Below are 17,015 nucleotides of genomic sequence, written 5' to 3'. Positions count from 1 at the left end.
CACTGCACGTAAGCAATTATATTACGGACCTTTGATCCCTCAGGCGGGACTGCATCAAAACCGACATCAGTGTGTAAAGGATATCACCACACGGGCTCAGAAAACCACTGTCAGTAACTACAGTCGGTCGCTACATCTGTAAGTGCAAGTTAAAACTCTACTATTCAAAGCGAAGGCCATTTATCAACAACACCCAGGAACGCCGCCAGCTTGCCTAGGCCCGACCTCATCTAATGCAAAGTGGAAAAGTGTTCTGTGGTCTGAAGAGACCACATTTCAAATTGTATTTAGAAACTGTGGACGTGGTGTCCTCGGGAACAAAGAGGAAAATAACCATCCGGATTGTTATAGGCGCAAAGTTCAAAAGCCAGCATCTGTACGGTATGGGCGTATATTAGTACCCAAGGTGTAACGCCGGTTCGGCGTTGTGGTACCGGGTTCGATTCCCTCGAGGATGCGTCAAACGAAGAACACAACAAAGGTAGGATCTAACAAATTTATTAACAAAAAGTGAGCTCTGAACAAAAACACTGGAGCTAATAAAAAGGGAAACAAAAGACGCTAGCATGAAAGCTAGGAAATATAAAGAACTAAGACTTGGCACGATGGCACGAAAAGTAAAAACAAAGATGATTAGCATGTGAGCTAAAGATGACAATAAGGTGGCTTAGCTAATAAGCTAGCGAGGAAAACATACCTGACGTTACTTGTTGCATGTGAGAAAATTAGAGTCCCAGAAAGGATAAACAGAAGAGGCTGGCTTATAAAGGGTGGTGATTACAAGAACAGGTCTGCGAGAACCGAGACTAGCAGGTGGAAATAATAAGTGACCATGGAAACGAACAAAACAGGAAGTAAACGGGTCAGAACGGAGAATGAAAACACAGATGGAAAAATAAACAACAATGTGTGAAGATCAGAGTAATGGATCGTAACACAAGGCATGGGTAACTTACACATCAGTGAAGGCACCATTAATGCTGAATGGTCCATACAGGTTTTGGAGTAACATATGTTGTCATCCAAGCAACGTTATCATGGACGCCCCTGCTTATTCAGCAAAACAATGCCAAGCCACAGCATGGCTTCGTAGTAAAAGAGTGCGGGTACTTTCCTGGCCCGCTTGCAGTCAAGACCTGTCTCCCATCGAAAATGTGTGGCGCATTATGAAGCGTAAAATACTACAACAAGACCCTGGACTGTTGAAGAACTTAAGCTGTACATCAAGCAAGAATGGTAAGGAATTCCACTTTCAAAGCTTCAACAATTAGTTTCCTCGGTTCCCAAACGTTTATTGAGTGTTGTTAAAAGAAAAGGTGCTGTAACACAGTGGTGAACATGCCCTTTCCCAACTACTTTGGCACGTGTTGCAGCCATGAAATTCTAAGTTAATTATTGTTTGCAAAAAAAAAAAAGTTTATGAGATTGAACATCAAATATGTTTTTGTAGTGCATTCAACTGAATATGGGTTGAAAAGGATTTGCAAATCATTGTATTCCGTTTTTATTTACATCTAACACAATTTCCCAACTCATATGGAAACGGGGTTTGTATAAAGGGATATACAGTAGAGAACAGTCGTGTAGCCAGTGCGCCGACAGGAGCAAACGTCACCGCCTCTGTCTCTGGTCCTGCGGATGAGCACCATCGGATGGGGGCGGGGCATGTGCTGACAGCGAGACAGAGCTGACAGGTAATTAAATTTCCCAGATGGTACGTGTTAATCTAACCATCCGTTGTCTTTAACAGTAGGCGGCCGAGAGCAGGAGGGGAGAGAGGATACGGACGTGACTGGAAAGTCACGTTCTACTGGAGAAAGACTTTGACAAAAATCTACTTTGACAAAAATTCCCTGCTTAGGCTGCTGCCCAGTGACCTGACCTTGGATAAGCAGAAGAAAATAGATGGATGGCTGGAATGAAGAAACGTTGAAAGAGACAAGCGGCAGAAAATAGATGGATGGAATAAAGAAACGTTGAAAGGGACAAGCAGTAAAAAATGGATGGATGGAATGATGAAACGCTGAAAGGGACGGGCGGAAGAAAATGGAAGGATGGAATTAAAAAACGTTGAAAGGGACAAACGGTAGAAAATGGATGTAATAAAGAAACATTGAAAAGGACAAGCGGTAGGAAATGGATGGATGGATGGATGGATGGACGGAATAAAAAAATGTTGAAAGGGACAAGCGGTAGAAAATGGATGGATAGATGGAATAAAGAAACATTGAAAGGGACAAGCAGTAGGAAATGGATGGATGGAATAAAGAAACAAAAGGGACAAGCAGTAGGAAATGGATGGATGGAATAAAGAAACATTGAAAAGGACAAGCAGTAGGAAATGGATGGATGGATGGATGTAATAAAGAAATGCTGAAAGGGACAAGTGGTAGGAAATGGATGGATGGATGGACGGAAAGAAGAAACGTTGAAAGAGACAAGCAGTAGAAATGGATGGATGGATGGATGAATGGAATAAAAAAATGTTGAAAGGGACAAGCGATGGAAAATGGATGGATGAATGAAACATTGAAAGGGACAAGCGGTAGAAAATGGATGGATGGATAGAATAAAGAACGTTGAAAGGGACAAGCAATAGAAAATGGATGGATGGAATAAAGAAATGTTGAAAGGGACAAGCGGTAGAAGATGGATGGATGGATGAACAAAGAAATGTTGAAAGGGACAAGCGGTACAAAATAGATGGATGAATGGAATAAAGAAACGTTGAAAGGGACAAGCGGTAGAAAATGGATGGATGGATGGAATAAAGAAATGTTGAAAGGGACAAGCGGTAGAAGATGGATGGATGAATGGAATAAAGAAATGTTGAAAGGGACAAGCGGTAGAAAATGAATGGATGGAATAAAAAAACGTTGAAAGGGACAAGAAGTAGGAAATGGATGGATGGATTAAAGAAATGTTGAAAGGGACAAGCGGTAGAAAATGAATGGATGGAATAAAAAAAAACGTTGAAAGGGACAAGCGGTAGAAGATGGATGGAATAAAGAAATGTTGAAAGGGACAAGCGGTAGAAAATAGATGGATGGAAGGATGGAATAAAAAACATTGAAAGGGACAAGCGGTAGGAAATGGATGGAAGGATGGAATAAAGAAACGTTGAAGGGGACATGCTGTAGAAAATAGATGGATGGATGGATGGAATAAATAAACGTTGAAGGGGACAAGCGGTAGAAAATAGATGGATGGAAGGATGGAATAAAAAAACATTGAAAGGGACAAGCAGTAGAAAATGGATAGAAGGATGGAATAAAGAAACGTTAAAGGGGACAAGCAGTAGAAAATAGATGGATGGATGGATGGAATAAAGGTTGAAAGGGACAAGCGGTAGAATTTGGATGGAATAAAGAAACATTGACAGGGATGTTAGAGTGATCTATGGTTGTGTGCTGCCATCTCCTGGTCAAAGTTGGCCATGACGTACTCGGGTTACTTTATGGTTGGCCAACGTTTTAGTTGTTGTTGTGCACCTGGCGGCAAGTAAGAAGTAAAAAGTCTGACGTGAAGAGAGACGTAACTTCATCACCTCGCCTCAATATATATTACAAGGGACAAGCGGTAGAAAATGGATGCATGGATGGATGTTTTTTCTGTGCAGTGAACGATGAAGTACTCCATGTTAATGTTTATGTTGCGGTTTTTATTTTTATTAATAAAATAAAAAAGATTCAAGCATCACATCACGTGACCTCGCAGAAACAAAAAAACAAATAAGGAAAGAATGAAAGGTCGTTGGTCTTGCACATGCGCAGAACCGACCGTATTTCCGGAAGTGAAAGGCTCGGTGAGAAGCAAGATGGCGGACAAAGTGGCTGTGTGTGACTTCTCTCTTTAACTGCTCTCTAACTAAACTATAGACACACGAACTTCAAGGATTCCTCTTTTCTAAAGCGCCCGAAATGGAAGTTCGGCGAGATGTCGTGGTGTATAAAGTGAAAGTTTAAAGACGTGATAGAAGTTGGACGACTACTGCTATGCTAAGATGGCGACGTCATGTCAAAGAGAAAGTGAAAGACAATCAGAAACTTCCAGCAAATCACCAACGGAGATAAAGACGGAAGATGAAGGTGAGTGACTTGACGTTTTGTCATTTGAAAACTATTTGAATTTCAAGCCCTTCAAGGCCTACTGAAAGCCACTACTAGCGACCACGCAGTCTGATAGTTTATATATCAATGATGAAATATTAACATTGCAACACATCCCAATACGGCCTTTTTAGTTTACTAAATTACAATTTTAAATTTCCCTCGGAGTTTCCTGTTGAAAACGTCGCGGAATGATGACGTGTGCTTGTGACGTTATTGGTTGGAGCGGACATTTCAGCCCAGCACCACTTGCGGCTAAAAGTCGTCTCTTTTCATCGCATAATTACACAGTATTCTGGACATCTGTGTTGCTGTGTCTTTTGCGATTTGTTCAATAATATTGGAGAAGTCAAAGTAGAAAGATGGAGGTGGGAAGCTTTAGCCTTTAGCCACACAAACACACGGTGTTTCCTTGTTTAAAATTCCCGGAGATGAAGCTTTACTATGGATCAGAGCGGTCAAGCGAACATGGATCCCAACCACTTGTTGACCGGCAGGTTTCGGTGATAAAATTGTGGTAAAAAGTCGCCTCTTACCGGAGATCAGCGGAGCTTACGCCGTCCATGCAGCTTCCTGACTTCCCTTAGAGACTGGCGTCAACACACCTGTGGACACACCCCTCCGACTATCAGGTACTATTTAACTCACTAAAACACTAGCAACACAATAGAAAGATAAGGGATTTCCCAGAATTATCCTAGTAAATGTGTCTAAAAACACCTCTTGGCTCCCAATGCAATCGCCTTTTTTTAACATTATTTTTAATTTTAATTTTTTCTAGTCCTTCACTATCAATATCCTCATCCACAAATCTTTCATCCTCGCTCAAATTAATGGGGAAATTGTTGCTTTCTTGATCCGAATAGCTCTTGATGCTGGAGGCTCACATTATAAACAATGTGAGGATGTGAGGAGCCCTCACACCGGTGATGTCATCGTCTGCTACTTCCGGTAAAGTCAAGGCTTTTTTATTAGCGACCAAAAGTTGCAAACTTTATCGTCGATGTTCTCTACTAAATCTTTTCAGCAAAAATATGGCAATATCGCGAAATGATCAAGTATGACACATAGAATGGACCTGCTATCCCCGTTTAAATAAGAAAATCTCATTTCAGTAGGCCTTTAAAATATAGAAATTAGCCGACTGATGAAGAATGTAAAGAAAGAGCCGCCATGATTGTTAGCTTGAAGAAGGCAGTGGAGTTCACATCAGAGGAGATGAAAGAATGCAAAAGTCAAATGAAGAAAGTGGAAAAGCAAAACAAGCGCTTGTGTAAAGAAAATAATGAAATATTTCAACCATTCTTCATCACCAAGACGTTACTGCTCACTACTACTTTAAGTCAAGTAGAATGGAAAAATAAGATGACTTTTAAATAAGAGATGTCCGATAATATCGGACTGATGATATTATCGACCGATAAATGCTATAAAATGTAATATCGGAAATTATCGGTATCCCTTTCAAGAAGTAAAATGTATGACTTTTTAAAACACCGCTGTATGAAGTGGTACACGGCCCTAGGGAGAAGTACTATAAACCAATAAACCTTAAAGGCACTGCCTTTGCGTGCAGGCCCAATCACACAATATCTACGGCTTTTCACACACTCAACTGAATGCAAGCATACTTGGTCAACAGCCATACGGGTCACACTGAGGGTGGCCGTATAAACAACTTGAACACTGTTACAAATATCCCTAAATAAAGCTTTAAAGTGCCTTATTTTCGACTCTCTGCGAAGACACTGGCCATTTCCCTGTGACGTCACACAGTGCTGCCAATGTAAACAAACAATGGGAATACCACAGCAAGATATAGTGACATTAGCTCGGATTCAAACTCGGATTTCAGCGATTTAAGCGATTCAACAGATTACGCATGTATTGAAACAGATGGTTGGAGTATGAAAATATTGAAGAAGAAACTGAAGCTATTGAGCGAATAGCTATTGACGCTATTCATAGCCATAGCATGGCCGAATAGCTGCGTTAGCATCGCCGGTAAAATGTGCGGACCAAACGATCAGGACTTTCGCATCTTGTGACACTGGAGCAACTTAAATCCGTCGATTGGTAAGTGTTTGTTTCGCATTAAATGTGGGTGGCAGGAAACATAATATAGTTGCAAATGCATCTACAGGTTATCCATACATCTCTGTGCCATGTCTGCTTTAGCACCGCCGGTAAATAGCATGTTAGCATCGATTAGCGTAGCATGTTAGCATCGATTAGCTGGCAGCCAACATCAACAAAACTCACCTTTGTGATTTCGTTGACTATCGTTGCAAATGCATCTGCAGGTTATCCATACATCTCTGTACCATGTCTGCTTTAGCACCGCCGGTCAAATGTGGAGACACTCCGGTACATTCAATGGGGGTCTGGCGGCAGACACTTTGGCATCTTCGGGCCAGTGGTGCAACTTGAATCCCTCCCTGTTAGTGTTGTTACACCCTCCGACAACACACCGTCGAGGCATGATGTCTCCAAGGTTCCAAAAAATAGTAAAAAAAACAGAAAATAACAGAGCTGAGACTCGGTGTTTGTAATGTGTTGAAAATGAAAATGGTGGGTGTGTTACCTCGGCGACGTCACGTTCTGACGTCATCGCCAGAAACAGAAAGGCGTTTAATTCGCCAAAATTCACCCATTTAGAGTTCGGAAATCGGTTAAAAAAATAGATGGTCTTTTTTCTGCACCATCAAGGTATATATTGACGCTTACATAGGTCTGCTGATAATGTTCCCCTTCAACATGCCTCAAAACTGCAGTTTAGAATTTGGGACATGCTCTCCCTGAGATAATCCTGATACCGACTACAACTATGGGAAATACTAACTTTGACTTTCACGGGGGGAAGGCGTGGCGAAGTTGGTAGAGTGGCTGTGCTAGCAATCTGAGGGTTACTGGTTCAATCCCCACCTTCTACCATCCTAGTCACATCCGTTGTGTCCTTGGGCAAGACACTTCACCCTTGCTCCTGATGGGTCCTGGTGAGCGCCTTGCATCAGTGTGTGAATGTGTGTGAATGTGGAAATACTGTCAAAGCGCTTTGGGCTCCTTTTAAAAAGGGGTAGAAAAGCACTATACAAGTACAACCCATTTACCATTTCACAAAGTGCATTATTTTTTTTAAACATCCCTCAAAACATCAGCTATTGAAACAATGCAGGCACACAGCTTCAATCCAGAGTATACTAGAGTCATCAAGTAAACTAACGTAGTCCTCCTTTAGTGCAAGACTTCCTGGTATACTGTATAACAGGAAATTATAAACTGGCCTCAATCCGCCCTGCTCCAACGAATTTGTATGAGTAACACAAATGTGCTGCAAGCTAGTGGTGAGTGCTTGAAGTGGCCTACCAGTCAGTCAGAGCTTCTAAAATGCTGCGTTGAGACAGGGCACCTCCGTTCATTGCCAGCTGCAAAGTGTGCGCCATGCAGGGCAGACAAGCCATACCAAACTCCACCGTAGCTTCTGACATACTGCGTGCGTTGTCCCTGACCATAACGTGGGCGTTCGCCCTGGGGTGGTTTTTGTTGTAGTTCTGTTTTTTCTCGGCCGAGTCTTTAAGCGACAACTGTGTGGTATTACTTTTTTTCGGTGTTTGCTTTTCATCCATCTTCTGCTTGTATTCATCGTGTACCTCCTTCTAATTCTTGAAAAGGATGGGAAATCAAATTGCTCGTATTAAAGGAAGACGTGGTGGTTCCTCCTCGCATAACCAACTTTTTGCAGTCATTGCAAATTGCCAGTTTTTTTTATCCGTCAGACACACTTTATAAAATAATCCCAAACCATAGACATGGTGTCGTTAGTCAGTCACCGAGCTCGCTACCTTGTTAGCCACGGCTACAGCACCGGCAACAACACACTCTTGTTGTTGTTATGCCGCGCTCGCGGCGGTTTGATGAGGTCATCAAGCGTCGCCAGTAAACCTCTCATGCTTCAGTTGTCAACTCCTATGTTGTGTGTGGGAGAAGTGAGAGGGGAGGGGCTGCTGATTGGGATATGTACCGCTCCATACAGCGGCGTTTTGAAATGTCATTAATTTGACTTTTTGAAACTGATACGCATAATTTCCGATATTACATTTTAAAGCACTTATCAGCCGATAATATTGGCCTGCCGATACTATCAGACATTTCTAGTCTTATATGATGAAAACTCGATCGTACAACGGAGTTAACCTGCTGCTCCAATTTAAAATCTGAAATGGATGAGTGAGGATAAAAAGACCACGTCTAGTAGAAGTTTGTGACCCCACTGTGGTTGTTACTTTAGGTGATATTATTTCCCCGGTAACGTAACAAATCGGCTGTTTAGCGCAGAATATCACAAAAATTTAGTTAAATTCTGTCATCGTGAGAAGAAGGAACATTTGTTTCAGAAAATAATTTGCCCACAAAACAGTCAACCTCTGACACTAAACAAAGTGGAGACGGCCACTTGAAACACAAACTAAACTACTAAGAACAGTCCATACGCCCACAACACATCTCATCTGCTTGTGTTGTTGTGAACTACATCATCTCTGTAAGGTGAATGTACAAACAGGACATCAGTCGCAACTTGAGAGGCTTTCTCTTCTAACAGCCTCAACTCCTCTCCTTAGCCTCCGGCAAGCTTTTGTCGTTGGGAGGATTTATGGATCAATAGAGCATCCCTTATCGCTACGCCATCTTTATATACACTGTAGTGTGTAATCTGCTACAGCAAGCGAGGGCGTCAAAGCAAGTTTAAAGGGGAACATTATCAGCAGACCTATGTAAGCGTCAATATATACCTTGATGGTGCAGAAAAAAGACCATCTATTTTTTTAACCGATTTCCGAACTCTAAACGGGTGAATTTTGGCGAATTAAACGCCTTTCTGTTTATCGCGCTGGAAGCAATGACGTAAGAATGTGACGTCGCCGAGGTAACACACCCACCATTTTCATTTTCTACACATTACAAACACCGGGTCTCAGCTCTGTTATTTTCCGTTTTTTTGACTATTTTTTGGAACCTTGGAGACATCATGCCTCGTCGGTGTGTTGTCGGAGGGTGTAACAACACTAACAGGGAGGGATTCAAGTTGCACCACTGGCCCCAAGATGTCAAAGTGTCTGCCGCCAGACCCCCATTGAATGTACCAGAGTGTCTCCACATTTGACCGGCGATGCTAAGGCAGACATGGCACAGAGATGTATGGATAACCTGCAGATGCATTTGCAACGATAGTCAACGAAATCACAAAGGTGAGTTTTGTTGATTTTGACTGCCAGCTAATCGATGCTAACATGCTATTTACCGGCGGTGCTAAAGCAGACATGGCACACAGATGTATGGATAACCTGCAGATGCATTTGCAACTATATTACGTTTCCTTCCACCCACATTTAATGCGAAACAAACACTTACCAATCGACGGATTTAAGTTGCTCCAGTGTCAAAAGATGCGAAAGTCCTGATCGTTTGGTCCGCACATTTTACCGGCGATGCTAACGCAGCTATTCAGCCATGCTATGGCTATGAATAGCGTCAATAGCTATTCGCTCAATAGCTTCAGTTTCTTCTTCAATATTTTCATACTCCAACCATCTGTTTCAATACATGCGTAATCTGTTGAATCGCTTAAGTCGCTGAAATCCAAGTTTGAATCCGAGCTAATGTCACTATATCTTGCTGTGGTATTCCCATTGTTTGTTTACATTGGCAGCACTGTGTGACGTCACAGGGAAATGGCCAGTGTCTTCGCAGAGAGCTGAAAATAAGGCACTTTGAAGCTTTATTTAGGGATATTCCGAGACCGGTAAAATTTTGAAAAAGACTTCAAAAAATACAACAAGCCACTGGGAACTGATTTTTATTGTTTTTCACCCTTTTGAAATTGGGATAATGTTCCCCTTTAAGGAGAAACATCTCATGGATCACGGCTAAGCTACAGTAAAGATTATTTGTGTTGCTTGTGTCTTGTAGACATCCACCAGCCGATTGGTCATCCAGTAGAATTCCCGCCTCAGCTGCAGGGAGGCCATTCCAATTTGAAGCAGGAGACTCCAGAACCACTCCACATTAAAAAGGAAGCGGAGGAACTCTGCATCACTCAGGAGGGAGAGTGTCTTCTAGGACGAGAGGAAGATGATTACACCAAGTTTCCACTGACTGTTGTCTCTGTGAAGACTGAAGGTGATGAAGAGAAACCACAATTAGACAACTTCTTAGCTCCACTATCAGATAGTGATGCTGAAGATGAAGTTGAAGTAACTTTGAGCAGCGATACAGACTGTGAAGGTGATATGAGGACTCACACTGACAACAAACACTCTGAATGCTCTAAAAAGAAGAGAGGTAAAACCTGTTTGAGGTGCTCAGTTTGTGCTAAAATCTTTACAAAAAAGAGCCTTTTCGCTGAACACATGAGAACGCACACAGGGGAAAAACCATTTAAATGTTCAGTGTGCGGTAAAACCTTTTCCCAAAGGAGCAGTTTGACTCGACATATGAGAAAGCACAACGAAGAAAAACCACATAATTGTTCAGTTTGCGGTAAAGGTTTCACTAAAAAGTGCCATATGTCCCAACATATGAGAAGGCACACAGGAGGAAAGGCATATAATTGTTCAGTTTGTGGTAAAAGCTTTGGTTCCAGTTCAGGTGTGACTCAACACATAATAACACACAAAGAGCAAAAAACATGTAGTTGCTCCATTTGTGGTAAAAGTTTCTTTCAAAAGACAAATTTAAATCAACACATGAGAATACACACCGGAGAGAAACCATTTAAATGTTCAATATGTGGTAAAAGTTTTGCCCAAAATAGCAGTTTGACTGAACACACCAGAATACACACAGGAGAAAAACCATTCAATTGCTCAGTGTGCGGCAAAAGCTTTTCTCAAAAGAGCAGTTTGAATCAACACATGAGAATACACACAGGAGAAAAACCATTCAAATGTTCAGTGTGTGGTAAAACGTTTACCAAAAAGAGCCATTTGACTGAACACGTGAAAACACACACAATTATAAAAATGTTTAATTGCTCTGTTTGTGACGATAGCTTTAGTAAAAACTACCATTTGACTGAACACATGAAAACACACACCGGAGGAAAAACATTTAAATGTTCAGTTTGTGTTAAAATCTTTGTATCCAAGCAAGGGTTGACTCGACACATAAAGTTACACACTGGATTAAAACCATATAATTGTTTAGTTTGTGGTAAAAGCTTCGCTTTAAAAACCAATATGACTCGACACCTGAGAACGCACACCGGAGAAAAACCATTCACTTGTTCAGTTTGTGCGAAAAGCTTTTTTTCCGGACATAGTTTGAACCGACATGTATTGAATTTTAAACAGAATAAAACATTTAGTTGTTCAGTGTGCGGTAAAATATTACATCACAATGAAGACGCAGTAAAACACATGAGAACACACAAGAGAGAATAACCAATTAGCTGTTAAGTTACTGGTTTGTTGTTCATATGTGGCGACATCCACCCAAATCCAGGACCTCATCAAAATAAATTCACTATTTCTTTCACAAAAATATCTGAGGTCTTCGTACGAATGGGAATTTTTCTGGAGCAAAGATGAGTTATTTCCTCAGCAGACGCAACACACATGGTGATTTTTAGAATAATTATGTGTAAGTTATGGGGCGGCATAGCTCGGTTGGTAGAGTGGCCGTGCCAGCAACTTGAGGGTTGCAGGTTCGATTCCTGCTTGTGCCATCCTAGTCACTGCCGTTGTGTCCTTGGGCAAAACACTTTACCCACCTGCTCCCATTGCCACCCACACTGGTTTAAATGTAACTTAGGTATTGGGTGTCACTATGTAAAGCGCTTTGAGTCATTTGAGAAAAGCGCTATATAAATATAATTCACTTCACTTCACAAAAGTTTACCTTTTCGGAAACTTCGGGCGAGCAGATAGAGGCTGTCTTTGTTGCAACAAGCCAAAAGCTTGTAAAATTCCATTGTGCACGATGGGAGGCGAGGGGAGGGGTTATCCATTGTGATCCAAGACTTGCCCAAGCTCGATCCAGGACCAGCCCAAGCCCGAGGCATCTTTTTTTTGGGGGTTAATATGACTGAAAACAATAGCCATTTACATACCCCCCCCCCCACCCCCCACCCCTTCCTTTAGAAACAGGGAATATCCAAATAAAAGAGGAGACGTGGACCTTTTTTCGACACTGTACAAGGGTACAGATGTATACGTTTCTCCTCATTGAGCCAAATTGAATTCTGTCTCTGTTTGATTATTTGCTTCTTGTCTGTTTTAATAGATGTCATCGATGTTCAAACCTGAAGATGATTTTAGCTGGGGAGGAATTTGTAGTCTTGTTCAGTTATGTTTTTACCAGCTCCTCTATGCCTGACTTTGAACACCAACAACATGAATCGATCTGCCTGAAACTACACTTTCCAAGTTGCCTGGTGTTCATTTTTGATGATTCGATGCACAATGTAAAATCTGAGCATATTGACACTATCCGAGAACTCCACCCAATCATGGGAAGTAAAAAGACTGACGCTCATGGTCAATGTGTTCGTGAGTTGGTTTTACTCAACATTTTCCGCCAACTAGGAAGGGGGGAAATTGCCCCAAAACGAGCGTAGGTAGTCTGACTTTGTACTTGAAATCAAAATCTGAATACCAGAGAACCAATTAGACCCCTGCTGTTCCTCCATTAGAACATAAGGGACAGACTTTTAGCGAGACAAAAGATAAGACTGAGCTTCTTGCCACATATGCAGCTCATCAATCAATCAATGTTTATTTATATAGCCCCAAATCACAAATGTCTCAAAGGACTGCACAAATCATTACGACTACAACATCCTCGGAAGAACCCACAAAAGGGCAAGGAAAACTCACACCCAGTGGGCAGGGAGAATTCACATCCAGTGGGACGCCAGTGACAATGCTGACTATGAGAAACCTTGGAGAGGACCTCAGATGTGGGCAACCCCCCCCCCCCTCTAGGGGACCGAAAGCAATGGATGTCAAGCGGGTCTAACATGATACTGTGAAAGTTCAATCCATAGTGGCTCCAACACAGCCGCGAGAGTTCAGTTCAAAGCGGATCCAAAACAGCAGCGAGAGTCCCGTGCACAGGAAACCATCCCAAGCGGAGGCGGATCAGCAGTGTAGAGATGTCCCCAACCGATACACAGGCGAGCGGTCCATCCTGGGTCTCGACTCTGGACAGCCAGTGGTCATCGGACCGGACCCCCTCCACAAGGGAGGGGGGGACATAGGAGAAAAAGAAAAGATGCGGCAGATCAACTGGTCTAAAAAGGAGGTCTATTTAAAGGCTAGAGTATACAGATGAGTTTTAAGGTGAGACTTAAATGCTTCTGCTGAGGTGGCATCTCGAACTGTTACCGGGAGGGCATTCCAGAGTACTGGAGCCCGAACGGAAAACGCTCTATAGCCCGCAGACTTTTGTCCATCTTGATGTGAATGGTAAGAAACTCCAAAATTTGCAGCCCACAAATCAGCCAAGTTCTTTCAGCCATGAAATCCAAGCCCATAAATGTTCCTGAAAAAATGCCCTTCTCTTAACCCTGATGGGATCACAGCAACTGTACTTAAAGGCCTACTGAAATGAGATGTTCTTATTTAAACGGGGATAGCAGGTCCATTCTATGTGTCATACTTCATCATTTCGTGATATTGCCATATTTTTGCTGAAAAGATTTAGTAGAGAACATCCACGATAAAGTATGCCACTTTTGGTCGCTAATAAAAAAGCCTTTCCTGTACCGGAAGTAGCAGACGATGTGCGCGTGATGTCACGGGTTGTGGAGCTCCTCAAATCAATCATGGCCACCAGCACCTAGAGCGATTCGGACCGAAAAAGCGACAATTTCCCCATTAATTTGAGCGAGGATGAAAGATTTGTGGATGAGGATAGTGAGAGTGAAGGACTATCAATCAATCAATCAATGTTTACTTATATAGCCCTAAATCACTATTGTCTCAAAGGGCTGCACAAACCACAACACAAACCACTACGACATCCTCGGTAGGCCCACATAAGGGCAAGGAAAACTCACACCCAGTGGGACGTCGGTGAAGAAGTAAAAAAAGACGAGGGCGGTGGGAGCGATTCAGATGTTAGTAGACACATTTACTAGGATAATTCTGGAAAATCCCTTATCTGCGTATTGTGTTACTAGTGTTTTAGTGAGATTATATGGTCGTACCTGAAAGTCGGAGGGGTGTGGCCACAGGTGTGGGAAGCCACGTTTCTCGACGAGGAAAGGCAGCCGGGCGAGATTTTTTTTTCCCCCCTCTCCTCCGCGGTGTAAGCATCCGACGGTCAGGGGTGGCCGGTGGGAGGAGGCAAGAGAGTCCGCAGCTGCAGGAAGAACGACGCAAACTCTCCGCTCATGTCTACGGTAAGAGCCGACTTATTGCCACCATTTTCTCACCGAAACCTGCCGGTTGACATGTGGTAGGGAACCATGTTAGGCTTGACCACTCTGTTCCATAGTAAAGCTTCACCGTCAGCTTATAGCAGGGGTAGGGAACCTATGACTCTAGAGCCAGATGTGGCTCTTTTGATGACTGCGTCTAGCTCTCAGATAAATCTTAGCTGACATTGTTTAACACGATAAGTAATGAATAATTCTGCTGTTAGTCACAGTGTCAAAAAAAAAAACGTTCAAAATATAAAACATTCTCATGCATTTTAATCCATCCATCCGGTTTCTACCGCACCTGTTCGAGAAGTCGCATTAATGGTAAGAAGTATTTTATTTATTGTTGGTTATATTCAGAATAACTGTTATTAAAAAGAATGAGAGACTTATTTTATTATACTCTAAAAATGTTGGTTTTACTTAAAAATGCATGCATTTAGTTGTGTTCAGTCTTAAAAAATAATGTTATGGCTCTCACGGAAGTACATTTTAGAATATTTGGCTTGTATGGCTCCCTCAGCCAAGAAGGTTCCCGACCCCTGGCTTATAGGAATGTAAAAAAGGAAACACCGGCTGTGTTTGTGTTGCTAAAGGCGGCCACAATACACCGCTTCCCACCTACATCTTTCTTCTTTGACGTCTCCATTATTAATTGAACAAATTGCAAATGGTTCAGCAACACAGATGTCCAGAATACTGTGTAACCGACGACTTATAGCTGGGATCGGTGCTGGATCAAAATGTCCGCTACAATCCTTGACGTCACGCGCACGCGTCATCATAAGCGTCATCATTCCGCGACGTTTTCAACAGGAAACTTAAAATGGCAATTTAGTAAACTAAAAAGGCCGTATTGGCATGTGTTGCAATGTTAATATTTCATCATTGATATATAAACTATCAGACTGCGTGGTCGCTAGTAGTGGCTTTCAGTAGGCCTTTAAAAACTGATCCAGAGTTTGATCCAGACAGAAATGTGTGTTTGTTGAGAGTTTAAATGTTTAGTTTCTCTCATTTCATGATATTATTTCTGCTTATGTGAGGTCACTCGGGTTCACTTCCTGTTGCATGTGGACACATCTTCATATTTACCTTCACTGTATTTTAGTTGTTTTACTATCTTGTTTTGTTGGCTTTTATAAAATCTTAAACCATTTTGGAGTCATCCATTTTTCTTTGCATCAGAAGTGCATGCAATGTTCTCCATGAAAACTTACTTTGTGTACCCAAATAGCAAAAAGTCATTGAAACAGCGTTGATTTTGAGATCAACATCAAAATAACATTAAATTCCCGACACATTCTGACGATGCACCAACCTCCATTTCACCACGTTATGATCAACGTTGAAATAACGTACAAACCCCGTTACCATATGAGTTGGGAAATTGTGTTAGATGTAAATATAAACAGAATACAATGATTTGCAAATCCTTTTCAATCCATATTCAGTTGAATATGCTACAAAGACAACATATTTCATGTTCAAACTGATAAACATTCTTTTTTTTTTTTCAAATAATCATTAACTTTAGAATTTGATGCCAGCAACACGTGACAAAGAAGTTGGGAAAGGTGACAATAAATACTGACAAAGTTGAGGAAAGCTCATCAAACACTTATTTGGAACATCCCACAGGTGTGCAGGCTAATTGGGAACAGGTGGGTGCCATGATTGGGTATAAAAGCAGCTTCCCAAAAAATGCTAAGTAATTCACAAACAAGGATGGGGTGAGGGTCACCAATTTGTAAGCAAATTGTCGAACAGTTTTAGAACAACATTTCTCAACGAGCTATTGCAAGGAATTTAGGGATTTTACCATCTACGCTCCGTAAAATTGTCAAAAAGTTCAGAGAATCTGGAGAAATCACTGCACGTAAGTGATATTACGGACTTTTGATCCCTCAGGCGGTACTGCATCAAAAAACGTGTAAAGGATATCACCACATAGGCTCAGGAACACTTCATAAAACCACTGTCAGTAACTACAGTTGGTCGCTACATCTGTAAGAGCAAGTTAAAACTCTACTATGCAAAGCCAAAGCCGTTTATCAACAACACCCAGAAACGCTGCCAGCTTCGCTGGGTCCGAGCTCATCTAAGATGGACTGATGCAAAGTGGAAAAGTGTTCTGTGGTCTGACGGGTTCACATTTCAGATTATATTTGGAAACTGTGGATGTGGTGTCCTCCGGAACAAAGAGGAAAATAACCATCCGGATTGTTATAGGCGCAAAGTTGAAAAGCCAGCATCTGTGATGGTATGGGGGTGTATTAGTGCCCCAGGCATGGGTAACTTACACATCTGTGAAGGCACCATTAATGCTGAAAGGTACATGCAGGTTTTGGAACAACATATGTTGTCATCCAAGCAACGTTATCATGGACGCCCCTGCTTATTTCAGCAAAACAATGCCAAGCCACATGTTACATCAGCGTGGCTTCAGAGTAAAAGAGTGCGGGTAAATTTCCTGGCCCACC

At 42.0% G+C, this 17,015-nt stretch overlaps 2 protein-coding genes across 2 annotated transcripts in view; both read left to right on the top strand.

Annotated features, from left to right (window-relative positions):
* The window catches only part of LOC133553184 (zinc finger protein OZF-like), an 839,429-nt gene that overhangs the window by 58,864 nt on the left and 763,550 nt on the right, over nt 1–17,015 (top strand). The window lies entirely within an intron of this gene.
* On the top strand, nt 3,780–15,691 carry LOC133549576 (zinc finger protein OZF-like). Its single transcript, XM_061895173.1, has 2 exons — nt 3,780–4,088; nt 10,077–15,691. The coding sequence occupies exons 1-2, from the start codon at nt 4,004–4,006 to the stop codon at nt 11,546–11,548; spliced, it is 1,557 nt and encodes a 518-aa protein (XP_061751157.1). The 5' UTR covers nt 3,780–4,003; the 3' UTR covers nt 11,549–15,691.

This window comes from Nerophis ophidion, linkage group LG01 (assembly GCF_033978795.1).
Source record: "Nerophis ophidion isolate RoL-2023_Sa linkage group LG01, RoL_Noph_v1.0, whole genome shotgun sequence".
In the NCBI taxonomy this organism is placed as follows: Eukaryota; Metazoa; Chordata; class Actinopteri; order Syngnathiformes; family Syngnathidae; genus Nerophis; species Nerophis ophidion.
Note: the sequence above shows the minus strand (reverse complement) of the source record. Positions and strands in the feature narration are given on the sequence as shown.

Excerpts from the sequence above, each read along its gene's own strand:
- LOC133549576 (XM_061895173.1), top strand. The coding sequence starts at position 4,004 with ATGGCGACGTCATGTCAAAGAGAAAGTGAAAGACAATCAGAAACTTCC. Across the intron at positions 4,089-10,076 it reads GATAAAGACGGAAGATGAAG|ACATCCACCAGCCGATTGGT; the intron begins GTGAGTGACTTG and ends TGTGTCTTGTAG.